General features: G+C 36.4%; 1 protein-coding gene across 3 annotated transcripts in view; it reads left to right on the forward strand.

Moving 5' to 3' along the window:
* ADAM9 (ADAM metallopeptidase domain 9) overlaps positions 1-18,916 on the forward strand; it is a 93,288-nt gene that overhangs the window by 3,416 nt on the left and 70,956 nt on the right. For all 3 annotated transcript variants that reach the window (XR_012486004.1, XM_074287300.1, XM_074287299.1), the window contains exon 2: positions 14,474-14,571. Coding sequence is in view for 2 of the 3 variants with exons in the window: in XM_074287300.1 (XP_074143401.1) it covers positions 14,474-14,571 (98 nt within the window). In the remaining variant the exon portion in view is untranslated. The remainder of the gene's footprint in view (positions 1-14,473; positions 14,572-18,916) is intronic.

Consider the following 18,916-nt stretch of genomic DNA (forward strand, 5'->3'; position numbering starts at 1 on the left):
TGTATTTTCCACTGTCTATTTAGATATTTGTCTCTTTGGTTCTGTGGTTAGTTGTAACGTGCTCTCTTGGCAGTTACAATTACTAGTCTGTCCTAGACCCACCAGAGCACCTTTGACCACTGTCCTTTGCAGTGTGAACTCTACGTGGCTCGCCTCCTCTGAGGCCTTCAAAGGTCTCTGGCCACAATCTCTTGAATCTATAGTTTAATAACCGGTAGCGCACTCAAGAACAACCACGTGTAATCTTAAAAGCCTTTATTATACCTACTCACATAATGCCCTGACTGATGCCCTGACTTGTTGGTTCCCGAGTGAACACCTGGTCAGAAGACCCACGTATTCACTACCAAAACCCTTACCTCTTTTGGCTATCCATCTTGGCTTGGCCACCCAGGCTTGGAAGCCAAGGTGAAGAACGCCAGGTTAAAGAGGACCGCCTGCCACCTGCAGTGGGCTTACATAGGGCCTGTGAGGTCACACACACAGCCAATCAGCGAGAGAGTCACCCATTACGAAGCTATCTCAATATGGCCAGGATCCCGCCCAAGGGCAGTCCTAATAGCCACAGAAATTACTTCCGGGCTGTGGCACCCCTTTAAAGGCCCCTTACAATTCCCTTTCTCTTGTTTTGCGGGAACCGCACATCTCACCAAGCTAAACTTTTAGCATCAGCTATAGTTCACTTGATCCATGAGATGACAGAGTGTTATGCCCAAGGAGGTACAAAGCAGCAGAACAGTAAACAGAAGTATGACAATAAGAACCAGGCTCAACAGTGGCCCAAGTGTTCAACCCATTCATCAAAGTCATACTCGATATAATATGCCAATGAGGTAGGATGCCAATGAGGTAGGATGTCAACACTGAGGTGGGAAGTCAACAAGGTAAAACATCACAATTCTAATTAACAAATATCAGTGAGGTAGGTTGTCACAACTCTAGTTACATTTATCACAATTCTAGACCAATTCTAGTTTCTTACAATTTTCTGTTGCACTTGTCACAATCCTAGAACAATTCTAGCTTATCACAATTCTCAATTGCACTTTTCACAATCCTAGAACAATTCTAGCTTATCACAATTCTCAATTGCACTTTTCACAATTCTAGAACAATTCTAGCTTATCACAATTCTCTATTGCACTTTTCACAATCCTAGAACAATTCTAGTTTCACAGGTGCACATAAGCAAAGTCATGTCCAATAACATTGTCTCAATAACAACGGCAAGTGGGTGTGTTGATTTTTCACCCACTAATTTAAAAGCATAGTCCTTCAATAGAAAGCATAGGGCAAAGCCTCTCCCCAGGCCACCATATGGCAAGTAGCCCAGGGAGAAGCAAGCAGGCCCATTGTCCATTTACAGTCTTTATATTGCGTATCACCCAAAACAGTCCATTTCAGCTGCAACACTGGAACTGTGTCTGGTGTTTCTGGTGTCACGGTCAGGAGGGGCATTGCTGCCATCAGCGTCTGAAGGGCTGCGGACATCTGTCTGGTCCCTCTGGGCTGTTGTCTGGTCCTTCTCTTGGATCCCCAGGTTACAAAAGTCTCTGGTGGGGATGAACTCTGCTGCTGGATCTGCACCTAGGAAGGGATGTCCCCGGGGCCCAACTTGGGCCTTTCCAAATGCCATCCAGGCCTTTCCACATCACAGTGGAAACAAAGTTGTTGTCAAAAAGATTAACAAAAGTCAGACAAAAGTTAGTTAGTCTGTCACTTAGCTGCACTTTCTGTGTATGCCCGAAGTGCATTGCTAAGGTAAAAGGCAAAGAATTTAAAAATGTAAAACCAAAATAATTTAAAAGTGTAAAACCGAAATAGATTAAAAATATAAAACCAAAATAACTTTAAAATGTAAAATCAAAATACTTTGAAGATGTAAAATCAAAAGTGTTTAAAAATGTAAAATCAAAATTTTAAAATTGTAAGCAATCACATATCCCAAAATTCCCTTCTCTTGTTTAGAAGAGAAGATCTTGGGGATAGTCGGTGCAGTAATGACTTTACTAATAGGATTATAAGAAATGCCAATGGAATGGGCAAAGTCAAATTCAATGCAAAAACACCTAAAGGCAAAATATTTGTAAGCCAATCCATAAACTGTCTTAAATGCATGTGAAATTTCTACAATTGAAAAATGGTTGATCACATGTCTAGCTGCTTCTCCAGATTGGAATGAAGCCATAATGTCCATTGGTCTTAAAACATCCACTCATACAGTTAATGAAAAAAGGAACACTCGGCTATATCCCTGAATTCTTTTGCCTAAAAATCAAAGTTTGAGTTTCTGATACCGAATTGTACTCCAGGAGTGTGAATCAATAAATCTGATATTACTTTTCCTCCTGGGTCAAAGATCACACACTGTCTATTTATTCTAGTGATTAAAACAGCAATTTTCCAACCCATTCTAGATATAAACACTGTTTTATAAGTACCCGTAGGGGGTTGGGAAATCAAGCTCACCTGTGGAAGTGGAAAATCCACCAGATAAGAAAAGAGGAGTTCCAACTTTCCAAAGACGATCCTAGCAGTTTTACAAGTATAAAACTCCACTCTCTCTAACTGCAAGGTCTTACCCCTGTAAGGTTTCTTAGAAATTAACTGAACGGTATTTTTAAAACTTTTCTGATTATACTCAATACCCCACAATTCCTTTTTGCCTTGGGGCATAAAGCCTACTCCTGTCCTTTGAAATGAAGACCAGAGTTTTAAATGGATTAATAGGCAGTGCTGATGGTATTATCTCCCTTCCTTTTCCTCCTCCCCCTTCTCCCTTGGCCCAAGAAGGTGAGGCAGAGGGAAGAATTGGAAAATCCCCCAAAGGCTGATTTAAAATCAAACCTGAGCTTTGCACATAAAAAGAACTAAACTTCTTCTCTACTGAAGAGTAATTGATAAATTCCTTAAAACAACAATGCACAAGGTAAACCAACAAAATGCTAAGAAGAATTTCTACAACTGAAGTCCATGTGGTTCGTTTATTTCTTTCCTTAGTTTCAGCCACTGGTTTGAACTCTTCCTGTTCTATCTGTAGTAACCTAGCTTTTTCTTCTTTCTCTATCTCCATCTGTAGTTTAATCTGCAATTCCAGCAACTCTAGCTGTGGCATTTTATACTCTATACTGTCATATATACGCATTAGCTCTAGGTTGCTCCCTCTCCGAGCTATATTTACTGGGTGTGGGGATAGCCTTCTCGGAGCTTGATTACAAGCTTCCTGCTGTTCTTCAGTGGTGATCTTTGTTAAAAGATCTTCCATCTGGCTCTTTATGTTCAGCTGTGTCCTTGAGCCTGATCCCAGATTTACCTGGGTCCATATTGCTTCTCTGTCTTCCCTCTTAAGAGAGAGTCACCCATTACGAAGCTATCTCAATATGGCCAGGATCCCGCCCAAGGGCAGTCCTAATATCCACAGAAATTACTTCCGGGCCTCTATCTCCCGATGCGCTGTGGCACTCCTTTAAAGGCCCCTTACAGTTAGTTTTTCACAGAATTACATAATTGAAAAGAAACTTTGAAAGTCACTTAGTCCTACCTATCATAAAAAAGAATCCCCTCTCTAAAATGTCCAACAAATGGCTATTCAGCCTTTGCTGAGGAATTCCAGAATAGAGAATATACAAGCTATAAATATACAAGAATAAAAAGTCTGGAAGAGACCCTTCTTTTTGTTAGGAAGTCTTTCTTGATATAAAGCCAAAATCTGCCTCATTGCAATTTATGTCTGTTGTCCCTAGTTTTATCTTCTGGGACAAAAAACTTGAGTCAATTATGTCTGTATGACAACTCTTTTAAAAAATTCATTCATTTATTTTAACATTATTTTTTTAAAAATTGAGTAACAAATTCTCTCCCCTTAATTCTTCCCTGACCCATTGAAAAGGCAAGCAATATATGTGAAGTCATGCAAATTATATTTCCATGTGACAACTCTTCACATATTTGACAGCTGCCAGTGCCCTTCTCTTTTATAAGCTAAAAATTGTATGGTTCCTTCACCCATTCTTCATATAACATGATTTCACAGTTTTCCACCATCTCCTTGACACTCTCAAACTTACCATCAGTGTTTGTCCTTTCTTCTTGAAGAGAGAGAAGACTTTGGGAAGGTGATATCATGATTTGCAAGTGAATTGAATTTAAGCCAGAAAAAGTTATGCAAAGTCTTCAGCCTCATATTCTCCTCAGGAGCCATCTACCTTAAGGCCAAGGTCTCCCCCTTCATCCAGTGCCATCTCCACTCATCCTGAACAGTGTCTTCCATTGGACTCGACTCCAGAGGAGAGAGTAAGACTGGTGATTTTGCACAACTCTCACTCAAATCCAATTCACTTGCAAGTCATAATGTCATCTTTCCGATGTTATGGTCTTCTTAGAGAGCAAAACAAAACAAAACAAAAAAATAGATCTGTGAGAAGTAGTAGCTTTCCTCCTGGGGACTTAGCTGACCAGTTCTTGGGGGGCAACACAGCTTGCTCCTTCCTTCTCTCCCTCTCTTTCTTTTTTACTCCTTATTTCCCTCTTCTTCTTCCCTTCCTCCTTTCCCTTTGTCCACATAGGGGATCATACCCTTACCTGCAGGTGCTTTGCATAAAAGAATATAAGTTTTGATCAGATTTAACTAATTTTCTTTTTAAAGTATGATACCCAGAATTGAGTTTAATGCTCTACACTCCTTAACTATGATTCTTTACCCATATGGGATCTTATACCTGAATGTGGGGATCCAAAATTATGCTTTATTGTCAGTAATTGTTTTATATACTTTTTTTTTTTTTTTTTTTTTTTTTTGCTGAGGCATTTGGGATTAAGTGACTTGCCCAGGATCACACAGATAGGAATTGTTAAATGTCTGAGGCTAGATCTGAACTTAGATCCTCCTGACTTATATAATTAATTTTTTTCAACAGTATTTTATTATTTTTATTACGTGTAAAGATAGTTTGCAACATACATTTTTGTAAGATTTAGTGTTCCAAATTTTTTTTCCTCCCTCTTTACCTCATTCCCAAAGACAGCAATCTAATACAAATTATACATGTACAATATTTGTCATGTTATGAAAGAAAATTCAGACCAAAAGAGAAAAAGCAAACAAACTAATTACATTCATATATCCCAACTTATTCATCCATCCACTCAATTTCCAATTTCTTGCTATTTCTGAAAGAGCTGTTATAAACATTTGTGCACATATATGTCCTTTTCCCTCTTTTATGATGTCTTTTGAGATATAGATCCAGTAGTGACTCTGCTGGATCAAAGGTGTATACCTATTTTATATATTTTATAACACCTGATTATATATACCTGAGATATGTAAAAACTTCTTGGGCAAAATAAGAAGCCCTATTCTAAACTAGTCTGATTAAAGTAGAGTACTATCATATTCTCCTTTCTGATACAGAGAATTTCCCAATGCAGTCTAATGACACACTGTTACACTAGCTGTTTGAAGTTATTATGTTGTTGATATGTTGAGCTTGTAGTCAACTATAGCTTCCACATCTTTTTCAGAAAAAACTACTCTCTAGGCACATCTCTCCCAATTTGAACTTGTGAAGCTGATTGTTGGAATCTAGTTATAGGATTTTTCTAGTTATCTCAACTGAATTTCACCTTTTTTAGATTAATCAATCAACAAGTGTTTAATTGATGCCTATGGTGTGCCAGTACCATGCTAGGTACTGGGGTATAAAGACAAAAATAAAACAGCTCCTGCCTTCAGAGAGCTTACAATATAGTGAGGGGAGGCAACATGTACATATACAAGTATAAACAAAATAGGTAGAATTTAATTGTAGGAAATAGATAATTGCTGAAGTTCCCTAGGAATTCTAAGAGGTAGAGGTGCCCAGAGAAAACATTCCAAGGTGAAGAGTGGGGAAAGGAAGGGAGACAACCAGTACAAAGGTGCTGGGGTTCATGAAGAAATATCAGTGTGATCATAATTCTGGCCAGTTTGGAATGTTGTCTCTCCTAATTGCCATCTCTTAGTTTTGTAGCTTTCCTTTAAATTGGCCTAAATCCCTCCTCCAGTAGGTCTGTCCTGGTCCCTTCATCCTCCAGCTGCTAGTGACTTCTTTGCAATTGCATTCTATCTAGTTCCTCCCAATAACTTGTCTATACCTCATCATTTATGTGCTGTCTCCATTAGGATGTGAGGGCCTTGAGGAAAAGGGTTGTTTTTTCTCCTTTTTTGTATCCAGATTGCCTGGCATATAAAAATACTTACTAACTTCTTGTGCTTGAATTCAGGTCTTCTGATTCTTAGTCTTGGTTTTCCCTTCTTCATTATCAAGGAAACTATCAATCCTTGGAGTAACTATTTTTAAAATCATACTAATAATTAAACATATTCAGTTATCAAATTCAAGAATGAAGAGGAGTAGTGTAGATTATATAGTAATGCTCAAGAATTAAAAGGCTAAAACATCATTTGAAAGCTTTTAACTTTTCTGGTAGTATATCCTCAGGAAGGAAATAGTCTTTTCCTTCTGTTATCTTGTGACTAAGGATGTTACTGCTTAGTGATTAGAAAGCTATTTGAACTGAGGCAGTATATTTTGGCAAATGAAAATGAACTTTAATCATGTTTTGTTACAAAGATTACTCATATCATATCGTCACTTCACTAGTAACATTTGCTTAATATCAATCTGAACTTGATTCTAAGGATTGAGCCTCAATGACATATTCATATTTAGATACCTAGATAAGATTTCCATCTTACACGCTAAAAGGAATATCAGTTTACTAGAGATGGTAAGAAAGAGCCTTAGAAGAAACTAATGTAAGAATTAAAACTACTTTAAGGGCACGTTATAAGGTGAATTGCTATGGCGTTTTAGGAAGAGTCCTTCCCTTAAGATAATTATTCTTGATTAAGTTAAGTTGAACCACACTGATGGGCTTCCCTCCTTCCTATCCCCCACTTCCCCAAGGAATTTGCTGTATAGGGGAGCCCAGGTATAGCTGAATCTCTGAGTATAATATCTTTGCCCCTTTCCTTTGAGATTCATGGCTTGAAGGGCAAAAACAAGTATATCCAGAGAAGAGGAATTCCTGTTTCTTATCTCTCATCCCTATCTACCCTTTATTTTCTTAGCCCTGCTCCAGCCCAGTTCACCTATTATCTAGTTCATTCCATTGTGTCTTTTTATAGGCTTTTGCTAGAACTTTATCTGTTTCACATCTACTAATTATTGTCTGTTTCTCTGTCTTAGTCCATCTTTTCTCTATACTCTTTTGTTGTTTTGTTGTTTTTGTTAGCTTTCGTGGCTTTAATGATCATTTCTGTAGATGATTTTCAGATCTGTTTGTCTTTAGAGAGCCACAGTTATTAGCTTGCAGTTGACCATTTTGACTTGGATGTTCCATTGGTGTCTTAAACTCATTATGTAGAAAACCGATCTTTCCCCCAAATTGGCCCATCTTCTTAAAGGCCCCATCATTCTTCCAGTCATCTAGGTGTACAAGCATGGCATCATTCTTGACTTTGCCCTTTCTTACTCATCTCATATGTCCAGTTAGTTGCTAACTCCTATTCTTATCATTAGAACATCTTATGAGTACATCCTGCTCTCTCCTTTTTATTCTCTCTAGTTCATATTCTCATCATTTCTTGTCTAGACTATTTCATTAGCTTTTTTAAGTGATCTTTCTGTCAAGTGCCTCCCTACTTTAAACCATACTCCATACAGCTACTAGTGGTTTTCATTGATTTTTTTCAGCTAATAAGCATTTGACTTTTTTTCTCCTTTCTGCCTCATCCTCCTAATTGAAAGAGAATGAAATAAAGGTAGCATTGGGAAGTCAGAAATGTATAATAATATAATAATAGCTAATATTTACATAGTATCTATTATGTGCCAGGTATTGAACTCCTTGAGAAAGCAGTGAAAGTAAATGAATGGAGTAAGTAAATTTTAGAGGAGGGAAAGTTGCTATGAGTGATAGTGGTAGCAGTCAGAATCTATGAGTTGCAACAAAGATTGAATAATATACATTTTGTCTTAGTGTGTTGGGATACAAGTGAGAATGTGCATAACCATCCCTGGAGATAATACAGCCAGGGATATAGTATCTTTCAGGAAGAGCCAAATTTCTGTTAGCATAAAAAAATTGGAAAGAATATAAAAAGAAGAGCTGATGTTACTAATGCTCTTAATAATTACCAGATCTTATGATCTTTTCTCAGTTCTTCTTGACCTCTCTGCAGCATTTGACACTAATGATCCCCTTTCCCCCGGTTACTTTCTCCTCTGTGTTTTTGTGATACTACTCTCTGTAAGTTCTTTCCTACCTATACAATTGCTCCTCATACTCCTTTGATTTATCTCTTGCACATAATTCCTCTTTTGGAGAGGTTTTTAAATATATATGTGTGTGTATGTATATATAAATATATGTTTAAAACTTAAATAGAAAATAGAAAAAATAGAAAAAGAAAAAAATTGTCAATTATATGCACTGCAAAACATGAGGATTCAAAATATGTAACAATAAATTTCCATTTCAAGAAAGTGTATATACTAAGAGAATACATTGTATTCAGAGTTGTCCGTTTTTTGCTTCTTTGTAGGTTTTTTTGTTCTCTGTTGTGTACTTTTTACTTTGTTATTTTTTTCCCTTTCTTCTCCTGCTCCCACTTTTCCCATGTAGATTACAGTTAAACATACACACATACAAACATGTATGCATACATACACACATATGTATACACCTATATACTTATAATCATATATATGTATACATATCTACATTTCATATAATACATATATATATATATATATATATATGTCTATGGTGTATTATACTTCTTTGTCCTGTTTCTCTGAAGATGGATAAAACATCATCCTTCTTAGGTCCAAGTCTTTCCATGTTTTTTTTTAATTCGTCATTTCCTGTGCCACATCAATGTTCCAAACATATACTATATAATAGTTTTGAATATTCTAAAACAATATTAATATGGCTGATATACAATGTAGATTTCTCTTTTTCTTGAATCTTTAACTCTGATTTTGTCTGAGATTTTTTTTTTTTTTTTAAGCAAATTCTACAACTGATTATTATTGTAGAAGAGGAAGTATAGGCCTGTGTTAAGTCATTCATTTTGGCTTCCTCATCGTGTAATGATAATTAGGGTGAGGATTAGGGTTGTCACAAATAGAATATAGAATATGATTAGTTCTAATGAGGTGAAGGCTATGATTAGGGATAGTTGAAGAATGATAAGTATAGTGATAGATTTTTTTTGGTGTTAAGGGTTCATGAGCTAGGTGATTCTGGCTTGCAATTATTATTAGTGGTAGAAGTAAGCATGACAGGACTCGGAGTGGTACTGATAGAGAGTCTAGGGAGAAGGAATTGTTATAATTATAGCTTAGGTCAGAGCTTAGGTATAGAATAGAAGAGTTAGGCTTCAGATGCTAATCAGGAAGCTGTGGGTTGTAGTGTTAATTCAAATTCAGGGTTTTTTGGAGTATTAGATTAGTGGAATAAGTATAGAGGTTGATACAAGCATTTTTAGCATTGTAGTAGGTTGAGGTTTTGAATGTAGTTGTTACCATGGATGCCATAGATTTTGACCAGCAGTTCAAGGCCAATGCCTGCTTCACAAGCTGAGAAGACCAACAAGATTAGAGGGGTTATGGATAATGAGTATATGTGGAAGTGGGTAATTAAGAGGGTTATAAGGATAAAGAGGGACATGCCCTCTAGGCATAAGAGGGTAGATATTAGGTGGGACCAATAAATTAGGACTCCTATAAGGGCCAACAGGAAAGCCACAATTAGGTTTGGTTAATAGGGAGCATAAGGTATTAATGGAGTAGAACCATGATTTATTGAGTCGAAATCAATTAATTATCTTAATTGACAATATTAATATGGCTGACATAACAATGTAGATTTCTCCTTTACTTGAATTTTTAACTCTTTTTTAAACTTTTGTTTGAAATAATTGATAACTATCTCTACCTTTTTTTTTCTCTTAGTAAATTCTACAATTGATTATTATTGTGTTTATGTGTATCTCTTGTTTTCTACTAGCTTGTCTTGCTATTACTTAACCTCCCTCACCTCCCAGAATCATTTCCTTATTTTTGGAGAGGTTTAAGAGGTCCTGAAGTTTAGGGAAATGCCTAGACCTTCATCTTGTTGGTCAGTCCATATTTTTAGTGTAGACCTTGTTATTCTCTCTATTAACATCTCTTAAAATGCCTCTCTCTTTCTCTTTTCTTACTCAGACACAAGTCTAGTTTAGTCTCTCATCATCTCTGAGGAAGTATAGTACAGTGGAAAAAGCACTTAATGGAATCAGAGATCTAAGTTCAAATTCTTCCTCTTATTCTATAATTTGTCTGATCTTTGGAAACATTTAACCTCTCTCTGGACCTTAGTTGCTTCTTTTCCGTTAAAATGAGGAAGTTGAACTAGATGGCCTCTGAGGTCTGTTCTAGCTCTAGGTCTACTATCCTCTTAGGGGGGATATCTTAAGGCTGGTGACTTTGCACAGCCCTCCCTCACTTAATTCCTATTCATTTGCAAGTCATGACATCACCTTCCTGATATCTTTCTTGGTCCTCTTCTAGAATAAAGGACAGACAACAATCAGTTGTCAGATTCTTTTTTCACGGCAAAGCAAATCCAAAGCTTAGAGGGAGCAGAAGAGGATAATAAGGGACTTCTGAGAAATTTCCTTTTTCTCAGACCATAGATGGTACTACATTATAGTTAGTCCAGCTGACTCTTCTCACCCAGCAGGATTCAGCTTTCTCACAGTGAGCCAGTCAGCTCTATGCAAAGCAGTACCTATCTTCCAGTCAGCATGGCTCTCAACACAACAGCTACAAGCTTTTCTGTCAGCTCCTCTCTTTACAGCTTCTAAATTCTTGTGATCTCTTTTGTCTTCTGTTTCTAACTCCTTCTATACTCAGATTTTCCCTATTCTTATTTTAATACTATTTTTCGGCTTGCTTCTTCCTAGAGTTTCTTCTTTGGCTTCTAATGCCTTCTATCAGTGCTTCCTTGTAAGCAGTAATTCATCTGTAGCCTAAGATGTCAAACTTAGCTGTGCTAATTTTGTCATGTGTGACTGACTCAAGAGTTCTTAAAAATTCCCATAATCTCCAAATATTTGCTGGATTTACACTTTTTCAGTTGTAACCTTTAAAACTGGAAACAGTCACATGAAAATGATGTGATGGACTGGCAACCATAGTTACTTCTGTTATTGCTTTGCCTTCAGACAAGTCTTCTCAGTGCATTCATCAGGACAGTTCTTTATCTGATCCTTAGTCTGTGTCCTGTGCTATATCTTCTCAAGTTGTTTTTCAGGGTGGTGGTGGTTGTTGTTTTTAAAAGAAACGTTCTTTTCCTGCCCTTTCAGCAATCAAAATATCCATTTATAAAATTTTCCACATGCATTAAATAAATTTCATTGCAAAATATATGTTTTAGATAAAAAACTAAGCATGGGCGGTATTTAATTTAATTAATTAATTTGTTTTTTTTTAGGATGATTGATTTTTTAAAAGTTTTTATTAAAGCTTTTTATTTACAAAGCATATACATGGGTAATTTTTTCAACATTGACCTTGGCATAACCTTTTTTTCCTCCTTCTCCCACCCCCTCCCCTATCTGGCAGATAGTCCAATATGTTACATATGTTGAAACACATGTTAGATCCAATATGTGTATATAAATTTATATAGTTATCATGTAGTGTAAGAAAAATCAGATCAAGAAGGAAGAAAAAAGAAAAAAACAGAAAAAAAAAGCAAATAACAACAGAGAGAGTGAGAATGCTATTTTGTGGTCCATATTCTATTCCCATGGTTCTCTCTCTGGGTGTAGATGTCTCTCTTCATTACTGCACAATTGCAACTGGTTTGAACCATCTCAATGCTGAAGAGAGCTACATCATGGGTGGTATTTTAGCTAAAGCTTGAAGAAAGCTCAGGAAACCAGGAGGTATAGATAAGGAGAGAGAGAGCATTCCAGGAATGGGGAACAACCTGTAAAAATACCTAGTTGAGAGATTCTGTTTGAGAAGAAATAAGGAGAGCAGTGTCACTGGATGAAAGAGTATAGTTTAGGTATTTAAAGTGTCAGAAGAATGGAATGGTGATGCTGAGAGGTGCAGGTTATAAAGGGCTTTGAAAATCAGAGAATTTTAATCCTAGGGCTGATAGTGAACTACTTTAATTCTTGGAGTGGGGAATTGGAGGGTGATTACAGATATGGGCTTTCTTTAGGAAGATCACTTTGACTGCTAAAGGGACAGTATAGAAAGACAGGCAAGAAATGATGAGAATCTGTACCAGTGGAGCATTATTCCCAGGTCCCCTATTTAAGGAGACCCCCTAACACACCCATCTTATTTCCCACTGACTATATTCTCTAGCCTTCATCACTTTCCATGGAACCTTATTGTCCTACAAAATCACAATAGCTTTATCAGTAACTGATACCTTATCTTCATTCCCTACCCTGGTGATTTTTCTCTTTGCCATTTCTTCTTTAGATTGTGAGCTCTTTGAGGGCCAAAATGCTCTCTCGCCTTTTGTTTGTTTGTTATCCTAGTACTTAACACAGTTCCTGACACAGTAGGCATTTAATAAAAGTTTATTAATCGGCTGTGGGTGATGGTAGTGTCTGGACCGAGGAATGGGAGAGAGCTTATGAAACTAAAATTGGCAGATCTTGGTAATGGATTGAATATAGGCGTGAAGGTGAGAGAGAGTAAAGCGTTAGGGGTGATACCTAAATTGTAAGTTTAGGAGGATTGGGAGTATCCTTGACAATAATTGGGAAGTTGGGAAGAAAAGATGTTTTGGGAGTAGTAGAGGGAGACAATGGATTCAACTTTGGAAATAATAATTTTAAGATATCTAAAGGACATTGAAATTGAAATGTTCAGTAGGTAGCAGAAGCATAAGAGGTCAATAAAGATATTAGATAAATATTTGAATAAGATATTAGGTAGATCTGATAATCTTTCAATGAAGGGTATGATTATATTGGGAGCTGATGAGATCACTAAATGAAATAGTATATAGGGAGAAAAAAAAAGTTCCCAGGGAAAAGAATCCTATTAGACATCTATATTTAAGTCTGTATGAGTTGGGTGAAAATAAGGCAAAAATTTGAACCATCAGATTGGTAGAAGAACCAAGAGAAAACAGTGTCACGAAAATATAGAGAGAAGACAGTTTGAAGACAAATCTGACCTTTTACCTCCATCATGTATTTCAGTTCACTGAACTCTAGTGACTCTTTTAATACCTCTAAAATCAAATATAAAATCCTATGTTTTCTCTTGAATGCATCTTGTTTATAGTTGTTTGCAATCAGTTTTTCTCTTTAATCTGTGAGCTCCTCCTGGATAAGATTGTCTTTTATCTTTTTTATTCCCAGCTCTTATCTTGGTGCCTGTCACTTAGTGACTATTACTTAATTACTCCAAAGCATATTAGCTAGAGCAATCTATTCGAAGCCCTTCCATCTGTGGCCATTTTTATATATGTATAAACTTGGAAATAATGAGAATAAATAGTAACTGAGTGATGGTTAACAAAGATGAGGAAATTTAAAAAAGATGAGGAAATTATAATAATAATAAGTGCTAGACCAGGAAAATTCTGCTTAACTGGTAGTGAGTGGGCAGATCTTTACTGTGACCTCAGAGCATTTTCTGGTAAAAACTGACTGTTTCATGAAGAAAGGGAAGGACAAATAAAGCAAATAAAGTATGAACAATGGAGACATTACATTGCTACATCCAACTGGTTAGTCATCATAAATTGCACCATTCTGACCTCTTGGAGACAATTTGGAGCCAAATCCATCGTAAGGGAAGGAGAGACATGTATGAGGGGAAGTGTGTCTTAAACTAAAAGGATTCATCTAGATGGCAGGATAGAAAGCAAGGAATGAAGTTTAATGGCATAGGAAGACTTGTCTTTAATTCCTGCCAATTGCCATCATTTTCAGGAACTTAGAAAAACTAGGAATTGATTCCAAGAAACCTAGAAATCTTCAATACATATTTTCAAGTATCTGTGATCATTAGTGCTCTTTCCAGAGGAAAGAGAATATATACTAACTTTTTTTTTCCCTTTTAATTCAGCACATTTTTACTATGTGTCTTCTATTGCAAAGCACTTGGGATACAAGAAGAAAAACCATTTAGTCTCTGTCTTTAAGAAACTCTTGTGTTCATTGTGGAAGATATAATGTATGTAGAAGTAAATGATAGCTGACAGGGTATGAAAATGATGGAAGAGGTATCCACATGAAATGTGAAAAAATTTAAGTAAGATGAGATATTGTATTATATCTGCATATCTGATAGTTTTTCAGAATTTGGTACTTTGGGCTTTTGATATTTTTCTTGGATATCACATGTTGTTTTTCCCTTGTCATTGATTATAATTTGATTGCTTTTTTCTTTGATAGGTTTTCAGCAGACCTCACATCTGTCTTCCTATGAAATTATAACACCCTGGAGATTAGTTAGAGAAAGGAGAGAGGCCCCTAGGCCCTATTCAGGACAGGTAGGTTGTTTTTAAAATTTTTTAAATTTATTTCAGTTTTTAAAAAATTCTTAATACCTTGTATCATTATAATTAGTCATATCTGGGTCTAAAAAACAAACCCTTCCCTATTCCTTCTTCTTATCCAACCTTCCCTTGGTGAAGGTTCTTGTTTTTGTCTATTTTTAAAATGTTTGTCTTTTTCCCATTTTTTGAATTAGTTAAGTTAGAATTTTAGTATTTTTCTTACATTTATCTTTTTGGTTTTGGTTTTGAATGATTTTGGTCTTTGTTTGAACAAGTCAATGACCTTAACTGTACATGAAGAATGTTTCTAAAAGGAATCAATCAGCAAGCCTTTATTTAGCACTAATTGTGTGCTAGGTTATGTTTTAAGATATGGATATAAAAATTCAAAAGTGAAGTAGCCTGTACCCTCACAGAGCTTAAATTGTAACATAGGATACAACATACATACATATATATATATATATATATATATATATATATATATATATATATATATATATATATATATATATACATACATATATATATATATATATATATATATATATATATATATATATATATATATATATATAAAATGTACACACACACACACACACACACATATATATATATATATATATATATATACACACTATAAGAATGCATATTTATATATATATGTATATGATGTATATCAAATGAATAAGAAGTAGTTGTGGGAAGGAGGGAGGGAGGGAGGAAAACAGAGGTTGGAGGGTGTTAGGTTCTTACTAGGTGCTAAGTTGGTACTTAACAATTCTCTAGCTCAGAATTCACACCTTTCGTTCAAACCTTTAAAGGAGTTTACACCTTTAAAGAAGCAAGTTTATTGGTTGTAAGTAGTTCCCACAAGCCCCTGGGAGTACCCACAAGCCCATTCTCTGGGAGGATAAAAAGAGGCAACATTAAGTCTGAGGGAGGAGTCTGGAAGAAGAGGATTTGAGATTCTATCTTCCCTCTGGCTGGAGGGTCCAGAAGCCTCCCAAGAAACCTGCTCAGAGAGAAAAGGATTTACAGAAAAAAAAACCTCCTCCCAGAGAAGGATTACAATTGAGGAACAATCAGAACATAACATTTTGGTGCCCAACCTGGGGCAAGGACTTTTGCTTATGCTGATTCTGAGCCCTTCAAAGGAGCTAGCCTAGACCTTAACATTTTGGCGTCCAAACAGGGACTGACAAGATCCTAATTCCAGTGGAAAAGCCTCTGATCCAGATCCTAGTAGAAAAGTCTCTCTGACCCAGAAATAAGTGTGAGTAACAAGGAAACTTTGTTAAAGAGCTAAAGTAGAATTTCAGTGAAATGGGGCAAATTTTTAGAAAATAGCCTTCTGTTTCTGTTTGAGGAAAATGTTTAGAGAGCATTGTCAAGGTTATGAAAAGCCAAGGATTGATTACAATTTTGGAGGAGATCACTGAACTTTTAAAAACTGCAGGTCATATGTCCTCGTTTTTCTCTGGAAAAAGGATTGGATCTAGAAGAATGGAAATTAGTAGGAGAGGAATTTTGTCAATACTACAACAAAAATTGACCTAATTCAATTTCCAAAGACACACTTCAAACTTACAATATAATTCAACTGGCTTTAGGAAATTATATAAATTAAAGAATAAGGAAAAAGAAGGAGCAAGAGAGAGAGGTGTCAACTAAACTAGGTGAAAAGGATGAATCAGTTAACAATGGAGTTAAGTACAATTCTGAGCAACAGGAGCATTTCTTATCTCCTCCCTCAATTAACCCTTCTGGGATGGAGAAAGAAAGAGGAGGGGAAGAGGCAGTGACACAAACAGAATCACCTGTGAAGCAGCCTATGACAAGATTAGAAAAAGCTTTGGTTAAAGCTAAGAGAGAAGGACAAGATGTAAGTGATTTTATACGTGCATATCCTGTGATTGAAGAAATTGACTCTTTAGGTCAAAAAGAGAAGATATACACCTTTAGATTTGAATAAAATTAAGGATTTGAAAAAAGGTTGCACCCTTTATGGAACAATATACTCTTATGTTAAAATGTTACTAGATAGTTTGTCTTATGAAATCCTAACCCTGAATGATTGGAAATCCATAGCTAGGACATGTTTAGAACCTGAACAAAACTTGTTGTGGCTTTCAGAGTTTCATAAATTATGTAGGATTCAAGTCAGACGCAATATGGAAACAAGAGTTAAGACACAATTCACTTTTGACCAACTAGCAGGTGAAGATCAGTATGGAGAGAATTCAGAGCAGATTGATTATCCCATAATAGTATATAAGCAGATTTCTAAGGCTGAAATAAAAGCTTAGGGTTCCCTCTCTGGACAGAAAGATCGAGGGGAGGCTTTCACAAAAATAGAGCAAGGTCCCAATGAACCTTTTGCGGATTTTGTGGGACGTCTACAAACTGCTGTCAAAAGAACTATTGGAGAAAATGCAGCTACGGAAATAATGATCAGACATGTGGCTATGGAAAATGCCAATGAGATTTGCAAAAGAATTATATGGGGACTACACAAAGATTCTTCTTAGAGGAGATCATAAGACGCTGTGCTACAGTGGGAACAAATACTTTTTTACACTCACACTATGATGAACATGGAAAGACAGGGTTCCTCTTGGCAAGGGACTTCTAGAGAAACTCGTTGATGTTTTCAATGTGGAAAAGTTGGACATCTAAGAGCTCAATGTAGATATGGAGATAGAGTGAGAAGACAGGCTGAGAGAAGACCTAAACTCCATGTCCAAAATGTCACAAGGGTTTCCGCTGGGTCTCTGAATGTAGATTGACCCAGGGAAATGAGAGGCAGAGCCCAGCTCCAAGAACTCAATCAATAGATAGGTGGGGCATGATGGCAGCTGAGGTTATACCCAAAGAGCCTTTAGAAGGTCGGGACTCTGATTTGATCAACCAGCAGAAAAATAATCACATGGAAGAAAGGGATTACCTGATCAGTCAGCCAAAAAAAACAATCAGATAGCAGAAATGGATTACACTTGGGGAAAATACAGGCCTTTTAAACCAACAGGGCAGTGTCCAGTGCAAACAGCTCCAATGTAATTGCCAGATGATGAGAAGAGATTTAGAAAGTGGTAAATAGAAGGAAATTAGATAGGTTAACTGCCTGGAAGAGAGGGTTTGCTTATATTTTAAGGAGAAGGAGAAGGAAACAGATGGAGAAGGAAACAGACAGAGAAGGGATCAGATGAGTGCCAACAAGTCGTATTCGCCTTGTCCATCAGAGAGACAGAAAAAGAGAAAAACCTCAAAACAAAGAAGAAGATCTAAGAAACATCTGACACTGAAAGAGCATGGCTGATAAGGAGACTGTTAAAGATTCCCTAACACAAGATGAGACTATTGTAGGACTTTAAAACTTGCAGGAATTACTGGATTTCTGGCACATGAACTAATGGACAATGGACTTATGGACATATATAAACTCTCAATTTATGATTATTTCATCATGTTATTTGTTACACCACTTCTAGCATGTGTTATGTTACTATGTGTTTATGTAATTTATGTAATTATGTGTAATGCCTCCCATATTGATGGATTTATGTTTCAAGGTCATGACCACCTTATGTTTTAAATCAAAAGAAAGGGGGAGATGTTAGGTTCTTACTAGGTGCTAAGTCAGTATTTAACAATTCTCTAACTCAGAGTTCACACCTTTAATTCAAACTTTTAAAGAAGTTTACAACTTTAAAAGGAGTTTACACCTTTAGACTTCTGAAAAGGAGTTTACACATTTAAAGGAGTTTACACCTTTAAAAGGAGCAAATTCATTGGTTGTAGGAGTTCCCACAAGCCCCTGCGAGTACCCACAAGCTCATTCTCTGGGAGGATAAAAGGAGGCAACATTGATTCTGGAAAGAGACAGTCTGGATTGGGTCAAGGAGAAGATTTCCCACACTCTCAGAGGCAGAGTCTGATTCCCACATTCTAGGAGATTCAGAGTCAAGATTTCATTCTCACATCTACCTTCGCTCTGGCTGGAGGCTCCAGAAGCCTCCCAAGAAATCTGCTCACAGAGAAAAGGATTTACAGAAAAGAAACCTCCTCCCTGAGAAGGATTACAGTTGAGAGACAACACATCTACATTTTGGCGCCCAACCTGGGGCAAGGACTTTTGCTTATGCTGACTCTGGTTCTTTAATCATTTTAATTTCCTGAAAATTGAGCAACATTTTCATTATTTTGTGGGGGGGGGGTGTCAGGAGGAATTTTAACTTTTTATTGAGGAAAGTTACATGGTTAGAGTTTCCCTTTTTTAAAAATAGTTTTTATTTTCAAAATATATGCAAAGACAGTTTTCAATATTTACCTTTGCAAA

Source organism: Sminthopsis crassicaudata, chromosome 2 (genome assembly GCF_048593235.1).
Source record: "Sminthopsis crassicaudata isolate SCR6 chromosome 2, ASM4859323v1, whole genome shotgun sequence".
Taxonomy (NCBI): Eukaryota; Metazoa; Chordata; class Mammalia; order Dasyuromorphia; family Dasyuridae; genus Sminthopsis; species Sminthopsis crassicaudata.